General features: G+C 49.3%; 2 protein-coding genes across 4 annotated transcripts in view; one reads left to right on the top strand and one right to left on the bottom strand.

Moving 5' to 3' along the window:
* Positions 1–10,131, top strand: part of LOC311591580 (zinc finger protein 229-like) — a 42,669-nt gene extending 32,538 nt beyond the window's left edge. Inside the window, exons 4-5 of the mRNA XM_084771374.1 lie at positions 9,351–9,424; positions 9,586–10,131. Of these exons, the coding sequence (XP_084627500.1) occupies positions 9,351–9,424; positions 9,586–9,696 (185 nt within the window). The 3' untranslated portion in view covers positions 9,697–10,131. The remainder of the gene's footprint in view (positions 1–9,350; positions 9,425–9,585) is intronic.
* ZNF112 (zinc finger protein 112) lies at positions 75–12,728 on the bottom strand. Of its 3 annotated transcripts, none has more exons than XM_084771302.1 (6): positions 12,522–12,728; positions 12,040–12,190; positions 9,307–9,364; positions 6,879–7,005; positions 6,356–6,451; positions 75–5,297 (listed from the first exon to the last, which is right to left on the bottom strand). In XM_084771302.1, the coding sequence occupies exons 2-6, from the start codon at positions 12,057–12,059 to the stop codon at positions 2,839–2,841; spliced, it is 2,760 nt and encodes a 919-aa protein (XP_084627428.1). In that variant the 5' UTR covers positions 12,060–12,190; positions 12,522–12,728; the 3' UTR covers positions 75–2,838. The 3 variants fall into 3 exon arrangements, with proteins under 3 accessions (XP_084627428.1, XP_084627429.1, XP_084627430.1); XM_084771303.1 differs by having other exon boundaries at positions 6,356–6,430; XM_084771304.1 differs by lacking the exon at positions 6,356–6,451.
* Between the last annotated feature and the right edge of the window lie 3,708 nt (positions 12,729–16,436).

The following is a 16,436-nucleotide window of genomic DNA, read 5'->3' as shown; positions in this document are numbered from 1 at the left end:
AGCTATCACACAAATAATTGAGACTCTAATATATATATATATATATATATATATATATATATATATATATATATATTTTTTTTTTTTTAACAAGCTTCACAGCACAAGAACTGAGCAGTTATTACTCTGTTCTTAATCCTCTAAACCAATCTGGTTTCCTCCCAGGGTGCATCCCTGGGTACTTGCCCTTTGTACCTTTCCTGCTCCAGCTCCCCTCTCCTGATGTTTCCTGGACCTCTGCCAGTGGCTTAATCCCCTACTTCCTCTTCTAAATCTTCCTCCATTGGCTGGCAGGAAGTCCAGCTCTATTGTCTCCCCTGCTCAGCTATTGGCTATAAGATGCTTTACTGGCATATCAGGGGACACTTGAGGGGCAGTGTTTATACAACACTGAGACAAGAGATTCATTCTCAGAACAAGGATTGCAACCAGACATGGCAGGTACAGAAATCAGCATTTGAAGTATACAATAACCATATGCCTACAGGAGATCCTATTTAAAACAAAAAACAAAACAAAACAAAAAACAAAAACAAACATCCACTACCATATCCCGGTGTGGTGGCACACACCTTTAATATCAGCACCAAAGAGGCAGAGGCCGGTGGATCTCCGCGAGTTTGAGGTTAGCCTGGTCTATACAGTGAGTCCCAGGACCTACATAGAGAAACTGTGTCTCTAAAAACCAAAACCAAAATAAAACAAACAAAAGAAGAGGAGAAGAAGGTGGTCCAGCACTTTATATGCTATTTCCAGTGGGGAAATAGGACAGTGTCAGCAGGAAGCTAATCAAGCAATGCTGCACAAGGAGAATGTGGTATCTCAAGAGCATTGCATCCTGGTACCGATAACTCCAGTCTCTTTAGGGAACAGAGCCAAGTTCCCAGGAATCGATATCTTAACTGCTTTGAGGCCAAGGCCTCAGCCACAGAACTGCCTTGCCAATTTGGCTCCCGAGTAAGGACACAGGACTAGTGTTCTTTCGTCCTTTCATCAGGGACTCAGGAAGCCCTGGATCCATCCAGCCCTGAACAAAATGTGCACCATGTGCATGAGGTGCCCATGGAGGCCAGAAGGGCATAGGATCTTCTTGTGACTGGAGTTTTTGATAGTTGTAAGCCACCATGTAGATGATAGAAACTAAACCCTGGTCCTCTGGGAGAGCAGCCAGTGCTCTTAACTGTTGAGCCATCTTTCTAGCCGAGGAGATTTGTATATGATATACAATTACTTTGTTTACTAGCTTTAATATTTATTTGTTATGATTTGTTTATCTGCTCTGTCTCTTCTCTCTTTCTGTCTGTCTCTCTGTGTCTCTCTGTCTCTGTCTCTCTCTGACAGGGGTTCTGTGTGTGTCCTGGCTATCTTGGAATTCTCTCTTTCTGTAGACCAGGCTGGCCTCCAACTCGGGGATCTGCCTGCCTCTGTCTTTCGAGTATTGGGATTGAAGGCTTCCACTCCCACCATCTGGTTTGGGTTACTCTCTTGCAATCATTATTCTAAGGGTATCACTGGACCAACTTACTGTTGCTTTTAGCTTATGGTCAGTGTGGGAGCGCTGGGGAGTTTTTCCTAGTGTCTTTATAGTTTGATCAGCTTTCAGCCATCCACGTGTGTATGTACAACAGCACAACTCTCTGCTTATAGCTTTCCCTTTTCTTAGGCTAACCTGCTGTTGCTTGTACCAGGGCAGTCTAGTTGCCTTTTTAGTCTGTTTTGACTGAAGGTCGGAGAGGTCTACTCAGCCACACGGCACCCACCACTGAGACTTTGGTGCGGGGTGGAGGTGGGAAACACATGGTTCTGCCATCTCTTGAGCAACCTGGAGACAAGAGTTTCCATGAAAGGATCCATGCAAGAGAATCTAGAAAACAATAGAAAGGCCCAGGGCCTGAGCAAGAACCAAGACTCCTTTCCCCTTATTGGTGCATTTGGACACATTGGCTAACACTGGAATTAGTCCAAATAGTGCCAAACTTTCTGTTACTCAGCACCCTGGTGGATAAAACCACCATGAGCTTGTGTAATCTCCCCTTGGGAGTGGGGGTTGATAAAGAAATGCCTGAGAGAATGGAGCACTTGCTGAACTCCCAGAGGACCAGAATTCAGGTTCTAGAACAGCTGCCTGTAACTCCAGTTCCACGGGATATGGCGCCCTCTCCTGTCCTCCATAGGCAATGCATCCATGTGCATATACACATAAAGACGTGTGTGAGTGTGCCGCCAGACTTAATGGTGTACCGTATAGAAAAGCAAGTGCTTAAGGAAGTCAGTCCCTGTCTGCTTAGGACAAAACAAAGGGTTGCTATCCAAACTGCTGTTATTTCAGATGAAAATACTGCTTGGGGTCCTACACTTTAAGTGATTCTCATTTATTTGCAGTAAGATCTCCCCTAGTCCATTTTGAAATAAACTTGAGTTTCAAATGTACCTTTGCATATTTTTACTTAGAGAGAAAAAGCACTGAGTGACTACATTTGAGATACAAAAGATCATGATTTCATTTCTTTATTTTTCTGTATAGGAGTGCTTTGCCCGTATGTATGTCTGGGTACCGTGAAGGTGTCGGATGGCCATCATGTGTCCGTCTTCAGAAGCACCCAGGGCTCTGAGCCATCTGAGCCATTGTCTCTCCATAGTCCCGCAGCCTTGGCAGTAGACACTCTCCTCTGTCACCAAGCTTGCATTCTTATGGTCACACTTTTGTTAATCCCTACTGACATACATGGTGGGAGGTTCTTGGTCCTCTGCTATAGCAAAACTCTCAGGAGAGCTCTATGCTGTATCCTTTCTCAGCCATCATCAGCATTCAGATTGGGTACAAACACTATGTCTTTCTTAACAAGACAGAACAGCGTTTTCCAGGCCTTCATTTCTGCGTAGGTTCTCCGACGGATGACTGTTCCTGTACTCTTCACTCCTACAGAACTTATCACTGCTATGGACTCTCTGATGGATCAGAAGGCCTGAGCTCCAACGGAAACCCTTACCACACACATCACACCTGTAAGGCCTCTCTCCTGTGTGGACTCGCTGGTGAGCTTGCAGATTTGATCTCTGACTGAAGGCCTTCCCACACACCTCACACTTGTATGGCTTCTCCCCAGTGTGGACTCTGTGATGGGCTTGGAGGCTGGAACAGCCCGTGAAGCCCTTACCACACTGTTCACATTTGTAGGGTCTTCCTTCCGTGTGGATCCTCTGATGGGCCTGGAGGCGGGAGTTCTCGCTGAATCCCTTTGTGCACAGCTCACATTTGTACGGTTTTCCCCCCATGTGGACCCTCCGGTGTGCCTCAAGGCGTGTGCTCTGACTGAAGCCCTTCCCGCACAGCTCACACGTGTGTGGCTTCACTCTTGTGTGGACTCTCTGGTGACCCTGTAGATACGCTCTCTGACCGAAGCCCTTCCCGCACACCTCACATATAAACGGTCTCTCTCCGGAATGGACGCTCTGATGGCTTTGAAGGTATGACTTCTGACTGAAGCTCCTGCCACACTCACCACACTGGTAAGGCTTCTCTCCTGTGTGCACCCTCTCGTGAGCCAGGAGAGTCGCAGCCTTGCTGAAGCCTTTCCCACATTCTCCACATTTGTAAGGCTTCTCCCCGGTGTGAACCCGCTGATGGATGTGAAGGTTAAAGCTCCAGCTGAAGCCCTTCCCACACTGCTCACACCTGTAGGGCTTCTCTCCGGTGTGAACTCTCCGGTGGCCTTGAAGATGTGAACTCCGGCTGAACCCCTTCCCACACTCCCCACACCTGTAGGGCTTCTCTCCGGTGTGAACTCTCTGGTGGGCTTGCAGGTACGCAGTCCGGCTGAAGCCCTTCCCACACTCCTCACACTTGTAGGGCTTCTCTCCAGTGTGAACTCTCTGGTGGGCTTGCAGGTAGGCAGTCCGGCTGAACCCCTTCCCACACTCCCCACACTTGTACGGTTTCTCTCCGGTGTGGATTCTCTGATGAACGGTAAGAACTGACCTGTGGCTGAAGCCCTTCCCACAGGCGTTGCATTTGTGTGGCGTCTGTTTCTGGAAGCCACCGGGGTTGGCAATCCGGGCACAGACATCTCTACCCTCTTTGTGAAGAGGCTTTTCTTGAAGACGCAGCTTCTTATGGCTTCGGACGCCCGCCTTCTGACTGAAGCGTGTACGTTTCTGTGGCTGCTCTCTGGGGTGCACTGTTGAAAAGTCTTGGAAATGGGGAGGCCAACTGCAGTGGTTACCACACTCAGCGTTACGGACAGCCTCTCCCACATGGACTCTGCAAGGAATGTTAGGATTTGAGCAGCGTGTGAAATCGCTTCTACACGCCACACCAGGATATAGCTTCTCATCAGCGTTGGGTTTCTGATGAACTTGAAAGCATAAACTCTGACTAAAAACATCCCCGTTCTCATATTTATTGGGTCCTTCCCTTGTATGGACCCTAAAATGACTATCAGGTTGGAAACAATGACCAACAGCTTTCTCGGGGATGCTGCATTTCTGTGAGGTGTTGGCTGAGTGGGCGCACCCATGGGTGTTATGAGGGAAGCCATGATGGACGCCCTCACTGGACTTGTGTGGCATTTGCTCCGTACGTACTCTCGGAGGGTGCTGGAGAGGCGGGCTCTCAGCAACACCTTCGTCTTCCGTCTCGACATCTGGATGAATGGGAAGAGCTGACCTGTCCCCACGGCCCCTTCCACGTGCGCTGCACGCACAGGGCTTCTCCCTTAAGGGAAACTGCGTGTGAGAGCTGTCGTCACCGCTGCCGTCATGGCCCCAGGCTTTTCTACACTTGGTCCGTGGGCAGGGCTCCGGCCCTAACTCAGCCGTCATGGTGTCTCCTCTGTAGTCATGGAAACTACGGCTTCCCCCCTTTCCGCTTAACTCCTCATTGCTGCTGTGGTAGAAGAACCAACAGATGCCATCACACCTACAGAAATGACTTCTCGTGGACGCCTGCTGACAAGTCCACAGCCTGCTGAGACAGGATTCCCCCGGAGACTGCTGGGCTGTCAGAGAAGGAAGCTCTTGATTGTTCATGGAAGGTGAGTCTTCACGGACAGGAGGCAACATGTAATTCCCGTCTTCAGAACTCTGGATGGGCATCCCTGCCCGCACTCGGCAGGGAGAACCTCCCCGGCTCTGAGACGCAATGGCCCTCCCTTGACAACTTCTCATGAACTCTTGCCTTGTGGGTAACATGCCTGCACCTTGAGGCCAGGACTGACAGGAGGAGGAGAGCTCCCTGGGACAAAGGGGATTTAAATCCACGTCTTCAGTATTCTTCACAGCATGTCCACCCTTGCTTCCTACACGGAGGAGAAGAATCCAGACAAATGCACAAGTGAACACCTTATTGAGAGGCTCCCATGTTTCACACATGGCTCACGGCAGGAAACTGGCACGTGACATTTACAAGGCACCTGATACCCATGGAGGAGCCACAAAACTGAGACTCTCTGGGTATCATTTTTTTTTTAATTATTCACTTTACATCCCTGTCGCAGCCCCTCATGCCTTTCCTTCTAGCCCCACCTTCCCTTCCTGTCTCCCCTATCCTTCCTCCCCTACTCCTCAGAGAAGGGGACCCCTCCCCCACCCATCTCCCCCAGCATATCAAGTCTCATCAGGACTGAGCACATGAGCACGTCCTCTTCCCTTGGGGCCTGGGGAGCCAGCCCCGCCAGGGCAAAGAGATAAAAAAGCAGACAACTCTGGGCACCTTAAGATCTGGGTTTTCGCCAGGGAGTGGTGGCGCACGCCTTTAATCCCAGCACTCAAGGAGCCAGAGGCAGGCGGATCGCTGTGAGTTCGAGGCCAGCCTGGTCTACAAAGCGGGTCCAGGACAGTCAAGGCTACACAGAGAAACCTTGTCTCAACAAAAACAAAACAAAGATCTGGGTTTTCTAATAAAACCTTGCTATCAATATGGCCCCATTCAAAAGGTCTAGTGAACTCTAAGCACGTCATTGTGGCTTTACTATGGGTTATTGGGTGATCCAGTGGGGGAAAAGGAAAGGGTAATATTCCCAAAGTGGAAAAATGTCTTTTGTCCTGTGTGTGTGTGTGTGTGTGTGTATATATGTGTGTGTGTCTACGTGTACCCAAGCCACTACATGACAGTGGAGGTCAGAGGACAAATGGGAGTGTTAGTTTACTCTTTCCTTCCACCACGAGGGTTCTAGAGAAAGAAAAAAAAAAACTCGTGTTCTCAGGTTTGGTGGCAAGCACCGTTACTCCCAGAGCCCCACGGGCCCTACTTAAGCACTTTATAATCTATTATCCTATTTATGAAATGGGGAGCAGTGGAGAGCTATGGAGAGAACTGACGCGCTCCCAGCCCCTGTCCCCAGCACACCACTCTCACCGGAGAGCCCACCTCCTGGCGCCTCCGCCTCCACCATCTGGAATTTCTCTTCCTTCTCCAGCTGGGCTATCAGACCTGGTTGGAAGGGTTGATAGGCTATGTAAAAAACGAAAAGCCAAAGTTGGATGGTGTGTACTTTGTCAAAACTATTAAAAAAAAAAAAGCCGAGTACGGAGGTATATGTGTGTCACACCGATATTTGGGAGACAGAGGAAGGCAGAGCAAGAGTTCAAGGTCACCGTCAGCTACATGGTAAGTGTGAGAACAGTCCCAGCCTGGGCTATGCGACACCTTCACTCAAAGAAACAAAAACAAACAAACAAAAACAAAAAGGAAGGAAAAGAACTACAGAGCTGAAGAGGTGGCTCAGCAATTAAAATCACAACCTGCTCTCTTTCAAAGGACTGGAGTGTGACTCCCAGCACCCACACGGCAGTCCTAGGTAAATATGATGCCATCTTCTGGCCTCCGCGGTCACCTGATCCCAAGTCCCTCCTCAGTGAAACCCAGTCCCCATCCTCACCCACTGACAGAAGGTTCCGGAAGGTCTCCAGCATCACGTCATGGTACAGCTTCCTCTGGGCAGCATCCAGCAGCCCGAGCTCCTCCTCGCTGAAGACCACGGCCACGTCCATGAACGTCACCGACCCCTGTGGCAGCAAACGCATGCAGGCTATGACGACAGAGGAGGTGGTGCTGAGATGGGAAGGGAGAAGCTCTGTGGAACTCTGAGCCTCTCAGGTTGAGCTCTCTGCCTCTGCCTGCCTTCCACTCTGCTGGGTCCACCCACCGTAAGAGCCAAGTGAAAAGAAATCCTTGTGTGTGTGTGTGTGTGTGTGTGTGTGTGTGTGTGTGCGTGCGCATGCGTGTGTGGTGCATATGAGTGGATGCACATATATATGTGGGTGGTGGATGCATGTGGACGCACACACGTGTCTTTGAATGTGCATGTACATGTGTGCACACACCTGTGGGTGAGCATACAGAGGCCAGAAGCTCACATCAGTGTCTTTCTCTATTTTTCTGCATCTTAAAAAAAAAAATACGACTTTATTATTTTGTGTGCATATGTGGGCGTATCTCATAGCAAGCACATGGCATAGACTGTATGTGGAGGTCTTCTGTGTCCCGGCCCACAGGACAAATCGAACAGGGTTCCCTGGAAGAGGGAGTGGGGATTGAAAGTGGGGGGGCAGAGATGCGAGAAAAATTGAGTCAAGTCTGGAGATTTCTGATCAAGACTCTCTTCGATGCAGGCGAGTTGACTTTATATAGCAAGGCCAACACAAGCTCTATTGTAATCTCACTACCCCTAGTCCCCAGGCAAGAATACAATACTCTGAATAGCTCCCTGTAGGAACTTCCCTATTTCTTTCAAAGGTAAACAATCCCAAAATAGCCTAAACACAAGACCTCCTTCAGCCAAGGTCAACAACTCAAAGGCCACAGCCTGCAGCCTAAACACGGGATTTCTAACATGGCTGAATTTAGCATGGCTCCCCACCCTTCTGGAAGTTGGTTCTGGCCTTCAACCTTGCAGAAGCACAGAACAAGACACAGTCTCTCCCGCTGTCTCTGCTGTGCTGTGTCCTGCAGGGAGCTGGCCTGCTGGTTTCCAGCAGCTTCTCCTCTACTCTCCAATCACCTCAGGACAGGAGCGCCAGGATTGTGGATGGACACCACCACCTGTGCTTTTCATACTCGGATTCCAAGAACTGGACTCAAGTCATCAGGATTGCATGGCAAGTGTTTTTATCTGCAGAGCCAGCTCCCTGGCCACTTCCACCTTGCTGCAGAAGACAGGATAGCCTTGCTGACACTGGAGCTCAACATGGAGGGTCCAGGAAGCAACCAAGGTATCAATATCAAATCACTGTGTGTGTCCTGTGGCTATTTGGCCCCTTGTAGGGTCCAGCTTGACTCAAGGCCAGCCAGCCTGTAATGAGGGTCCAGCTGTACATAAAGATATTCCCCTACCCCTACCCCTGGAATGTACTTACCCCTCCCAGCTAGCCTGTTGAGTTCTGCTTTTGCAAAAAGATATAAAAAGCACTTGCGCCTGCTTTTCGAGGTCGGCATCTTGAAAGAGCTTGTCAGACATCGATGCGCACCGACTCAATAAAATTCCTGCGTGTATTGCTCAGAGGTCTCTTCCAAAGGTCCTGAGTTCAATTCCCAGCACCCACATGGTGGCTCACAACCATCTATAATGTGATCTGGTGCCCTCTTCTGGCCTGCAGGGGTACATTCAAATAGGGCACGCATATCCACAAAATAAATATATACATACATAGATCTTTTTAAAGGAAAAAAGGAAGTACAGCATCTTCTTTAAAAATGATGTAGGAGCCAGGCACGGTGGTGCACGCCTGTGATCCCAGCACTCAGAAGACAAAGGCAGGCAGACCGCTGTGAGTTCAAGGCCAGCCTGGTCTACAAAGTGAGTCCAGGACAGCCAAGGCTAGACAGGGAAACCCTGTCTTGAAAAAAAAAAATGATGTGTGTATCTTCACAGCACTCAGGCATATGAGGCAGATGATGGAACTAGCGCAGAATAAAAAGGAAAAAAAGGAGATTAACCCCCTCCCACAATAGGGAGTGACTCAAACTGAACAGAAAAGATCTATGAAGGCGGCTTGGCAGGCAAAGGTGCTCACCCTAAACCTGACTACCTGCTTTCAATCCCAGAGCCCACAGGGAGGGAGGCAGGAACTAGGATCCTTAGAGTTGTCCTGTAACTTCAACAGACACACTGTGGCATGGGTACTCACCCCCACCATGAATAACCAAATATACTTTAAAATAAGTAACACAAGAAGAACTGTGTTAACAAGCCTAACACGGACATGGCCCAGAACGTGCTGCCATTCCTCGCCCTGGGCTGAGAGAGGAACAGTGTGCCCGCTCTGAGACATGAGGCGGCGTAAAGGCAGAGATGAAAGCCAACTCACCTGCAATTTGGTCATTTTCTCCTCCTTTTTTTTTTCCTCTCTAGGAAATTGTGGAGACCTGGGAAGGCAGGGCAGGGAGACAGATGCCATGAGAGAGGGAAAATACAACTTTATCCAGGTGAGGTCAAAATGCCCCTCCCCTCCAGGCAGAAGCACGTGCGCATGCTGCACAGTGGGGCGTGCAGCCATATTCTAGGCAACCCCAGGATGTCCCACCCTGGCTCTAGGCAGGAGAAGCCTTCCCCATTGCTCTTACTCCATGCTGGATATCTCCTACAGTGTCTACCCCAGCCCCGGGAAACGTGGCGAAGGCAGGTGATGAAATGTATTGGCTCCGAGGAGCATCGAGGGACAAAATGCCTGTGTTCAGAAGCAGGGGCTGAGCTGTGATGGCTCAGCAGCTAAGCGTGCTCGCTGCCAAGCTTGAATATAATCCCCAGGACCCACAGGGAAGTAGAGAACTGAGTCTTGCAGGTTGTGCTTTGATGTGTGCTTATGTATACACACACATACACTAAGTAAAGGTTACTAATTTTTTAAAGGAGCTTGGTGCTGTTGCGTACTGGCTGGGCAACCCTAAGTAAGTTCATTAAGCCCCTAACTTTTTAATTCTGATATCTGCAAGAGGGCTGTTACAGCGCTGGCACTCAATGTTAAGGGCTTCTGGGACTCCCTGCTCCAGGGAACCAAACCTCTCCACGGCCCCATGACTGCCTGAAAGTGGATTTTACTATGCATGGCAGAAATTCTCCAGCATAGAAGAGCCCCTGCCTAGAATCCTCCAGTGAGGGGCTGAGGGTGTGGCTCAGTGGTAGAGCCCCTGCCTAGAATCCCCCAGTGAGGGGCTGGGAGCGTGGCTCAGTGGTAGAGCCCCTGCCTAGAATCCCCCAGTGAGGGGCTGGGGGCGTGGCTCAGTGGTAGACCCCCTGCCTAGAATCCCCCAGTGAGGGTCTGGGGGCGTGGCTCAGTGGTAGAGCCCCTGCCTAGAATCCCCCAGTGAGGGGCTGGGGTGTGGCTCAGTGGTAGAGCCCCTGCCTAGAATCCCCCAGTGAGGGGCTGAGGGTGTGGCTCAGTGGTAGAGCCCCTGCCTAGAATCCCCCAGTGAGGGGCTGGGAGTGTGGCTCAGTGGTAGAGCCCCTGCCTAGAATCCCCCAGTGAGGGGCTGAGGGCGTGGCTCAGTGGTAGAGCCCCTGCCTAGAATCCCCCAGTGAGGGGCTGGGGTGTGGCTCAGTGGTAGAGCCCCTGCCTAGAATTCCCCAGTGAGGGACTGGGGGCGTGGCTCAGTGGTAGAGCCCCTGCCTAGGATCCCCCAGTGAGGGGCTGGGGTGTGGCTGAGTGGTAGAGCCCCTGCTTACAATCCCCTAGTGAGGGGCTGGGAGTGTGGCTCAGATTGATAAGCAATATTAATTGCATTATTAATTATATTAATTAACTATAAGGAAACATAATTACTTATGAACATAGGGTGTCATAATAACTTTATATTTCTTGGTAGTTTAAGTGAATTTTTTATCTAAGTTCTAAAAACAGATCTGGCCAGGCGCAGTGGCGCATACCTTTAATCCCAGCACTCTGGGAGGCAGAGGCAGGCGGATTGCTGTGAGTTCAAAGCCAGCCTGGTCTACAAAGCGAGTCCAGGATAGTCAAGGCTACACAGAGAAACCCTGTCTCGGAAAACAAAAACAGATCTCTTTTTTTTTTCTCTCCTTAAATAGATGTAACAGAAATAAGTAAAATATAATTCCATATCCAATAAAGGTCTTGTGAGAGCTGAATTTATTAAATTGTATAAAACCCTTACACCACGTAGTATTAAATGTCTCTGTAACATCTTTATTGCTTTCGCCCAGGTATTTCTCCATCCCTTGCAGAATTTACTCAAAAAATATCAGGGTAGCTTCATGATTTGGTCTGCCAGGGAGTAAAGAAAACCTCGTCCCTGAGAAGGGAGGAGACAGAGAAGGAAGGATGCTAAGCTCTACCCACAGGCATCTACTGTCCTGTTGCTGCAATAAACACCGTGACTAAGGCGTCTTGTGGACGAAAGCGTTTATTTTGGCTTTCGGTTAGAGGGTTCCATAGCAGGTGGCAGGCACGACAGCAGGAGCCGGAAGCTGAGAGCTCCCACCTTGAACCCAAAGCACAAAGTACAGAAGGCCAACCGCAGAAAGGTGCAAACCTTAGGTCCTCTGAGCCTGGCCCCGCCCCCCAGGACGTACTTCCTCCAGGAAGGGCACAGCACTTAAACCTCTGCAAACAGCACCCCATCCCTCATCCCCCAGACTGTGGACAAAGTATCTGAAGGCCAGCGACTACAGGGTCATTTTTCATTCAAACTCCTGCACCACGTTTTCTGCTACCTCTTTTCCCTGCAGCCTTTGTTTGGTTGTTTGGTTGTTTTTCTCTGCGTAGCCTTGATTGTCCTGGACTTACTTTGTAGACCAGGCTGGCCTCGGACTCACAGCGATCCACCTGCCTCTGCCTCCCGAGTGATGGGATTAAAGGTGTGCGCCACCACCGGCCCTGAGGCATTTTTTTTTTTAATGTAGGATTGAGAAGGAAGACGCTGAGAGAAACCGGACTTCAGAATCGCCCCCGCCCCCGCCCCTGCCCCCGCCCCCGTATGGCAGAGTGGGCATCTGCAACCACAGCTGGGAACGGTTGTCTCAACAAAACCAAAATAAGCCATTAAGGATTTGATAGAGGTTGTCAGGCTGGGGCCAGGGAACCTACAGCAGGAGCTCTGCCACCATCCGTGGGTCACCGAAGTTTCTAGGGACTCGGTTGCTTCTCTGAAATCTGGAAGGCACTCGGTAGCAAATGTCCCATCTCCTACCACGCTGTCAGCTGTTTTGAGCTTTGCAGGAAACTCAAGGTCACACTCCTGGACAGTAATCAAAGCGTTGAGGAAGACATGGAGGCAGAGATGAGAGAGTTTGACCTCCACTTCTGGGAGATGCCATCGCTGACTGTGGCTAGAGAGGTGGCTGAGGGTGCGTGCACAGCGCCCAGGAGACCCTCCATCCCCTAACCAGATCGAGTGAGTGAGTGTGCGCGCGCACACACCACACACACACACACACACACACACACACACACACGCTCATTCAATGCAAAAAAATTCTGAGGCAGATTTCCTTCCCCAGGATCCACGCCTGAACAACCTGAAAAGGACCCGGCAGACGCGGGAGAAGTCAGCAGAGGGGAGGGCTCACCTTTCCGAGAGGAACCGGCCACCGCCTGGCACACCTGGGGCACAAGTGGTTCTTCCCGCATAGGCCGCGTGGACTACATTTCCCAGAATTCCCGAGGGGAGGACACACGGGCTCAAAGAGAGGACGTTATCCTTGTACACCTTGCTTCCAGGACTGTATTTCCCAAAATTCCTAACCGGAACAGGGTGTTCCTGTAAGCCTCCTGCGGCGGAAGTTATCCTAGTATCCCAGAGATGGGAGAGTCGTGGACTACATTCCCCAGAATTCTCAATCTCATCCTCGCCTCCCGAGAGCGGAAGTGCCTTAGAGCAAGGAACCTACTTTGAATCTCACACCTTGGAGGCTCCTCAGCATTCCCGAAGACGAAGGACACCAGGAAGCTTTCCGTGGAAGACTGTGTGTTAAAAGGCGCTTTTTCTAAAGAACATCAGGGACTGCGTGGGCGTTCTTAGCTGCAGTTCCCGGGATCTTCCCACCAGTGGGGCTTCCTCCCTTCTAGATAACTTGCATGGTCCTTAGTTTTGGGATTCTCGGCCGGAATTAATTCTACTGACCGCTATTCACCTTGCGCTCCCCCAACCTTCACCCGCTTTGTAATCTTGGCAAGAAAAACATCAAACATAACACTCAGGGGAACTCAACAGAGCTACCTACCACCCACCCAATCCAAGGTAGTACCCTATAAAAAAAGCATGGCGGAACTTGGAATACAGAAAGAAGCAGAAGAAAATGAAGTTATACAAAGGCGTGGGAACTGGACAGGGGCTAGCTTCCCTGAGCAGAAGCCCCCTCCTTGCCCTATGCTTAATCAGCTTGAAGTCAACCTTCTTGGGAGCTACACAAGGGGTTCAGTTCCCTGAGATCCAAACAAAAGCTCACCTTATCGGATTAGGGCCAGCTTCCCCTTCCCCAATTGTGTGGGAGACCCCCGCAGTGTGACAGCTACAGCAGATGAAATGTCTAGATAAGAGTCCCCCTGCAGCATGACTCCAAGCTCCTCTGCCCTGTACCTTATCAATTAAGGCCAACTTCTCCTAAGTCCCTTACCCAGTTATGTGATGCCAAGGCTGGGAAAGTCCCGCTTGTGGTTTCTGCCTTTAAAAACCTTGTATTGTAAGGAATCAAGGCCGCCCACCTTCCTCAGCCTCTGGGGAACAGCTGGCCCTTGCTCCGGAGCAAGATCAATAAAAAAGACCCTGTGTCCATTGCATCTGGTGGTCTCTGGAGATTTCGTGACTGGGGCATTTCAAAGGAACCGAACTAATTATTTTAAATACTTATTTAATGTGTATGTGTGTGGGGGTTTGTATGTGCACTATGTGAGTATAGTGCCCAAGGAAGCCAATAGAAGGTGTCAGTTCCCACCCCACCTCCACACCCCAGAAACTTGATTTGGAACAGTTGTGAGTTTCCTGACGCGGTTGCTGGGTACTGAACTCAGGTCCTCTGCAAAAGTAGTATGTGCTTTTAACAGCAAACCGTGTCGTCAGGCCCCTGGGTTTGTATTTTTAAAAAAGACTTACGTGGATGAATATGTATGTGTGTGGAGGACATGGGACAGCTTGCACCAGTCAGTTCTCTCTTTTCCACCATGTGGGTCATAGGGATCAAACTCAGATGGTTACGAGTGAGAGCACAAGCATCCGTAGCCAATGAGCCATCCCACCAGCCCCACAAATTGAGCAAATGTTAGAAATTACTCAACCGTTTCTGTTTAATTCCTAATTTTTAAAAAAGATTTATTATTTATACAATGTTTTGCCTGCATGTACACCTGCATACCAGAAGAGGGCACCATATCTCATTATAGATTGTTGTGAGCCACCATGTGGTAGCTGGGAATTGAACTCAGGACCTCTGGAAGAGCAGCCAGTGCTCTTAACCTCTGAGCCATCTCTTCAGGCCCAATAAATGAATTAAAAAAAAAAAAAAGAAAGAAAGAAAGCTTGAAATGTCAGAAGCCTAACTTGTAGTGATTTTGGCTTCCTACTAATTTGCAAGCCTAACTTGTAGTGATTTTGGCTTCCTACTAATTTGCACCAGCGAGGTTCCTTCAGGCTTCCACATGCCCACTGAAATCCATACACTGAAGCTGAGGGTTTGGGGCACACACCGCTGATCCCAGCTCTTCTTGGAAGGCCGAGGCAGGCAGACCTCTGCGAGTTCAAATCCAGCCTGGTCTGCATAGTGAGTTCCAGTCCACCCATAGACTACAGGGAGATTCTGAGTCAAAAATTAAAATAACCAAGACCCAACAAATCAAAAGAAGAGTCTATTGTCTCCCAGACTTGTAAGCCTTCCACAAAGCCTACTTGTGAAGAACTTTGGCTGTTTCCTATCCAAACTGAGACTGATGCCTCTTCAGAGCATCTCTCACCGCCAAGTGTGCTACATTCTCTGACTTAAGTCTGTCAGAGGACTCTCTAGAGCAAGCGGATCTCAACCTTCCTAACACCACAACCCTTTAATACAGTTCCTCAAAAAACAAAAACAAAACAAAAAATACAGTTCCTCATGTTGTGGTGACACCCCTCCCCACACCCCAGCATAAAAATTATTTTTCTTGCTACTTGATGGTTATAATTTTGCTATTATGAATGATAATTTCGTGTTTTCCAATGGTCGTAGGTAACCTACCCCAAGGGGGCCGTGGCCCATGGGCTGAGGACCATTGCTGTAGAGCCATCCCCTAGGGAGGAGAGTGTATCCATAGGACCCTTTAGCAGTTAGCACTTTGGGCTCTTTCTCTCTACTTAAAGGAATTCACACATCTGAGTTACAATGCATGGTTTTCACGAGGCAGGCTAGGCCTTGCAGGAACATTTTTGTGCAAATTAGTATAATGCCAGACAAGCTACAGATCAGAATTCTGATGACTTCAAGGTTTTGTAATTGTTTGTTGCAAAGAGATTCTTCTCTGGCCCTTCAGCTCAATTCTTAGTCTCCTTTCAAGAGTTGCTTTTCTAGCCGGGCATGGTGGCTCATGCCTTTATGACCAGCACCCCAGAGGCAGAGGCAGGCAGAGCTCTGAGCCTGGTCTACAGAGTGGGTTCCGGGACAGGACAGCCAGAGCAACATAGTGAAACCCTGGCTTGAAAAATCTAAAAAATTTTAAGTTACTTGTGGACGTAATTTTGTTTTGTTTTGTTTTGTTTTGTTTTCGTTTGTTTTGTTTTGTTTTGTTTTTTGTTTTTGTTTTTGTTTTTCGAGACAGGGTTTCTCTGTGTAGCCTTGACTGTCCTGGACTCACTTTTTAGTCCAGGCTGGCCTCGAACTCACAGCGATCCACCTGCCTCTGCCTCCCGAGTGCTGGGATTAAAGGCGTGCGCCACCATGCCCGGCTCTGTAATTTTGTTTTGATCCCAAGTGTGGGATATTGTAGTGGATATACATCTGTTTTTGTTTTGATCCCAAGTGTGGAACAGACTTGTGAGAGAGCAGGTGATGTTTACCCACTAGAAGACAAACCACCTCAAGCTGGGGCTTAGTTTTTGCCAGCTGAAACACATCCCTGTACAGACTCTGAGAGGAGAGATAGATAGATAGATACATACATACACACACATATATGTATATATATGCCTACATAAATACATACATACATATATACCCAAAACAGGAGCCTGAGTTTTTTAGGTCTTGGTATTATTTGGCTGTTCATTGCTCCACCTCGAGACGCTCCTCGAGAGAGCCGCACCAGAGAACACTTCGGGGCTCCAGGCTCCAGCAGCAACTTTGGTGGAATTGCTGGTCTGCTGAAATCCTGCCCACTATGCCAGGGGAATCGCTCCCAGGAACTGAGTCCAAAAAGGTCTACTTCTCCTGTTCCCAGGAACCTCTTTTCTCTCCTAACTAGGGTAGGTGGGTTGGAAGGGAGGTTATAAGTATCACAGAACCTCAAATACAGTAGATCTG

Source organism: Acomys minous (assembly GCF_964271855.1).
Source record: "Acomys minous genome assembly, chromosome: 20".
NCBI classification, from domain to species: domain Eukaryota; kingdom Metazoa; phylum Chordata; class Mammalia; order Rodentia; family Muridae; genus Acomys; species Acomys minous.
Note: the sequence above shows the minus strand (reverse complement) of the source record. Positions and strands in the feature narration are given on the sequence as shown.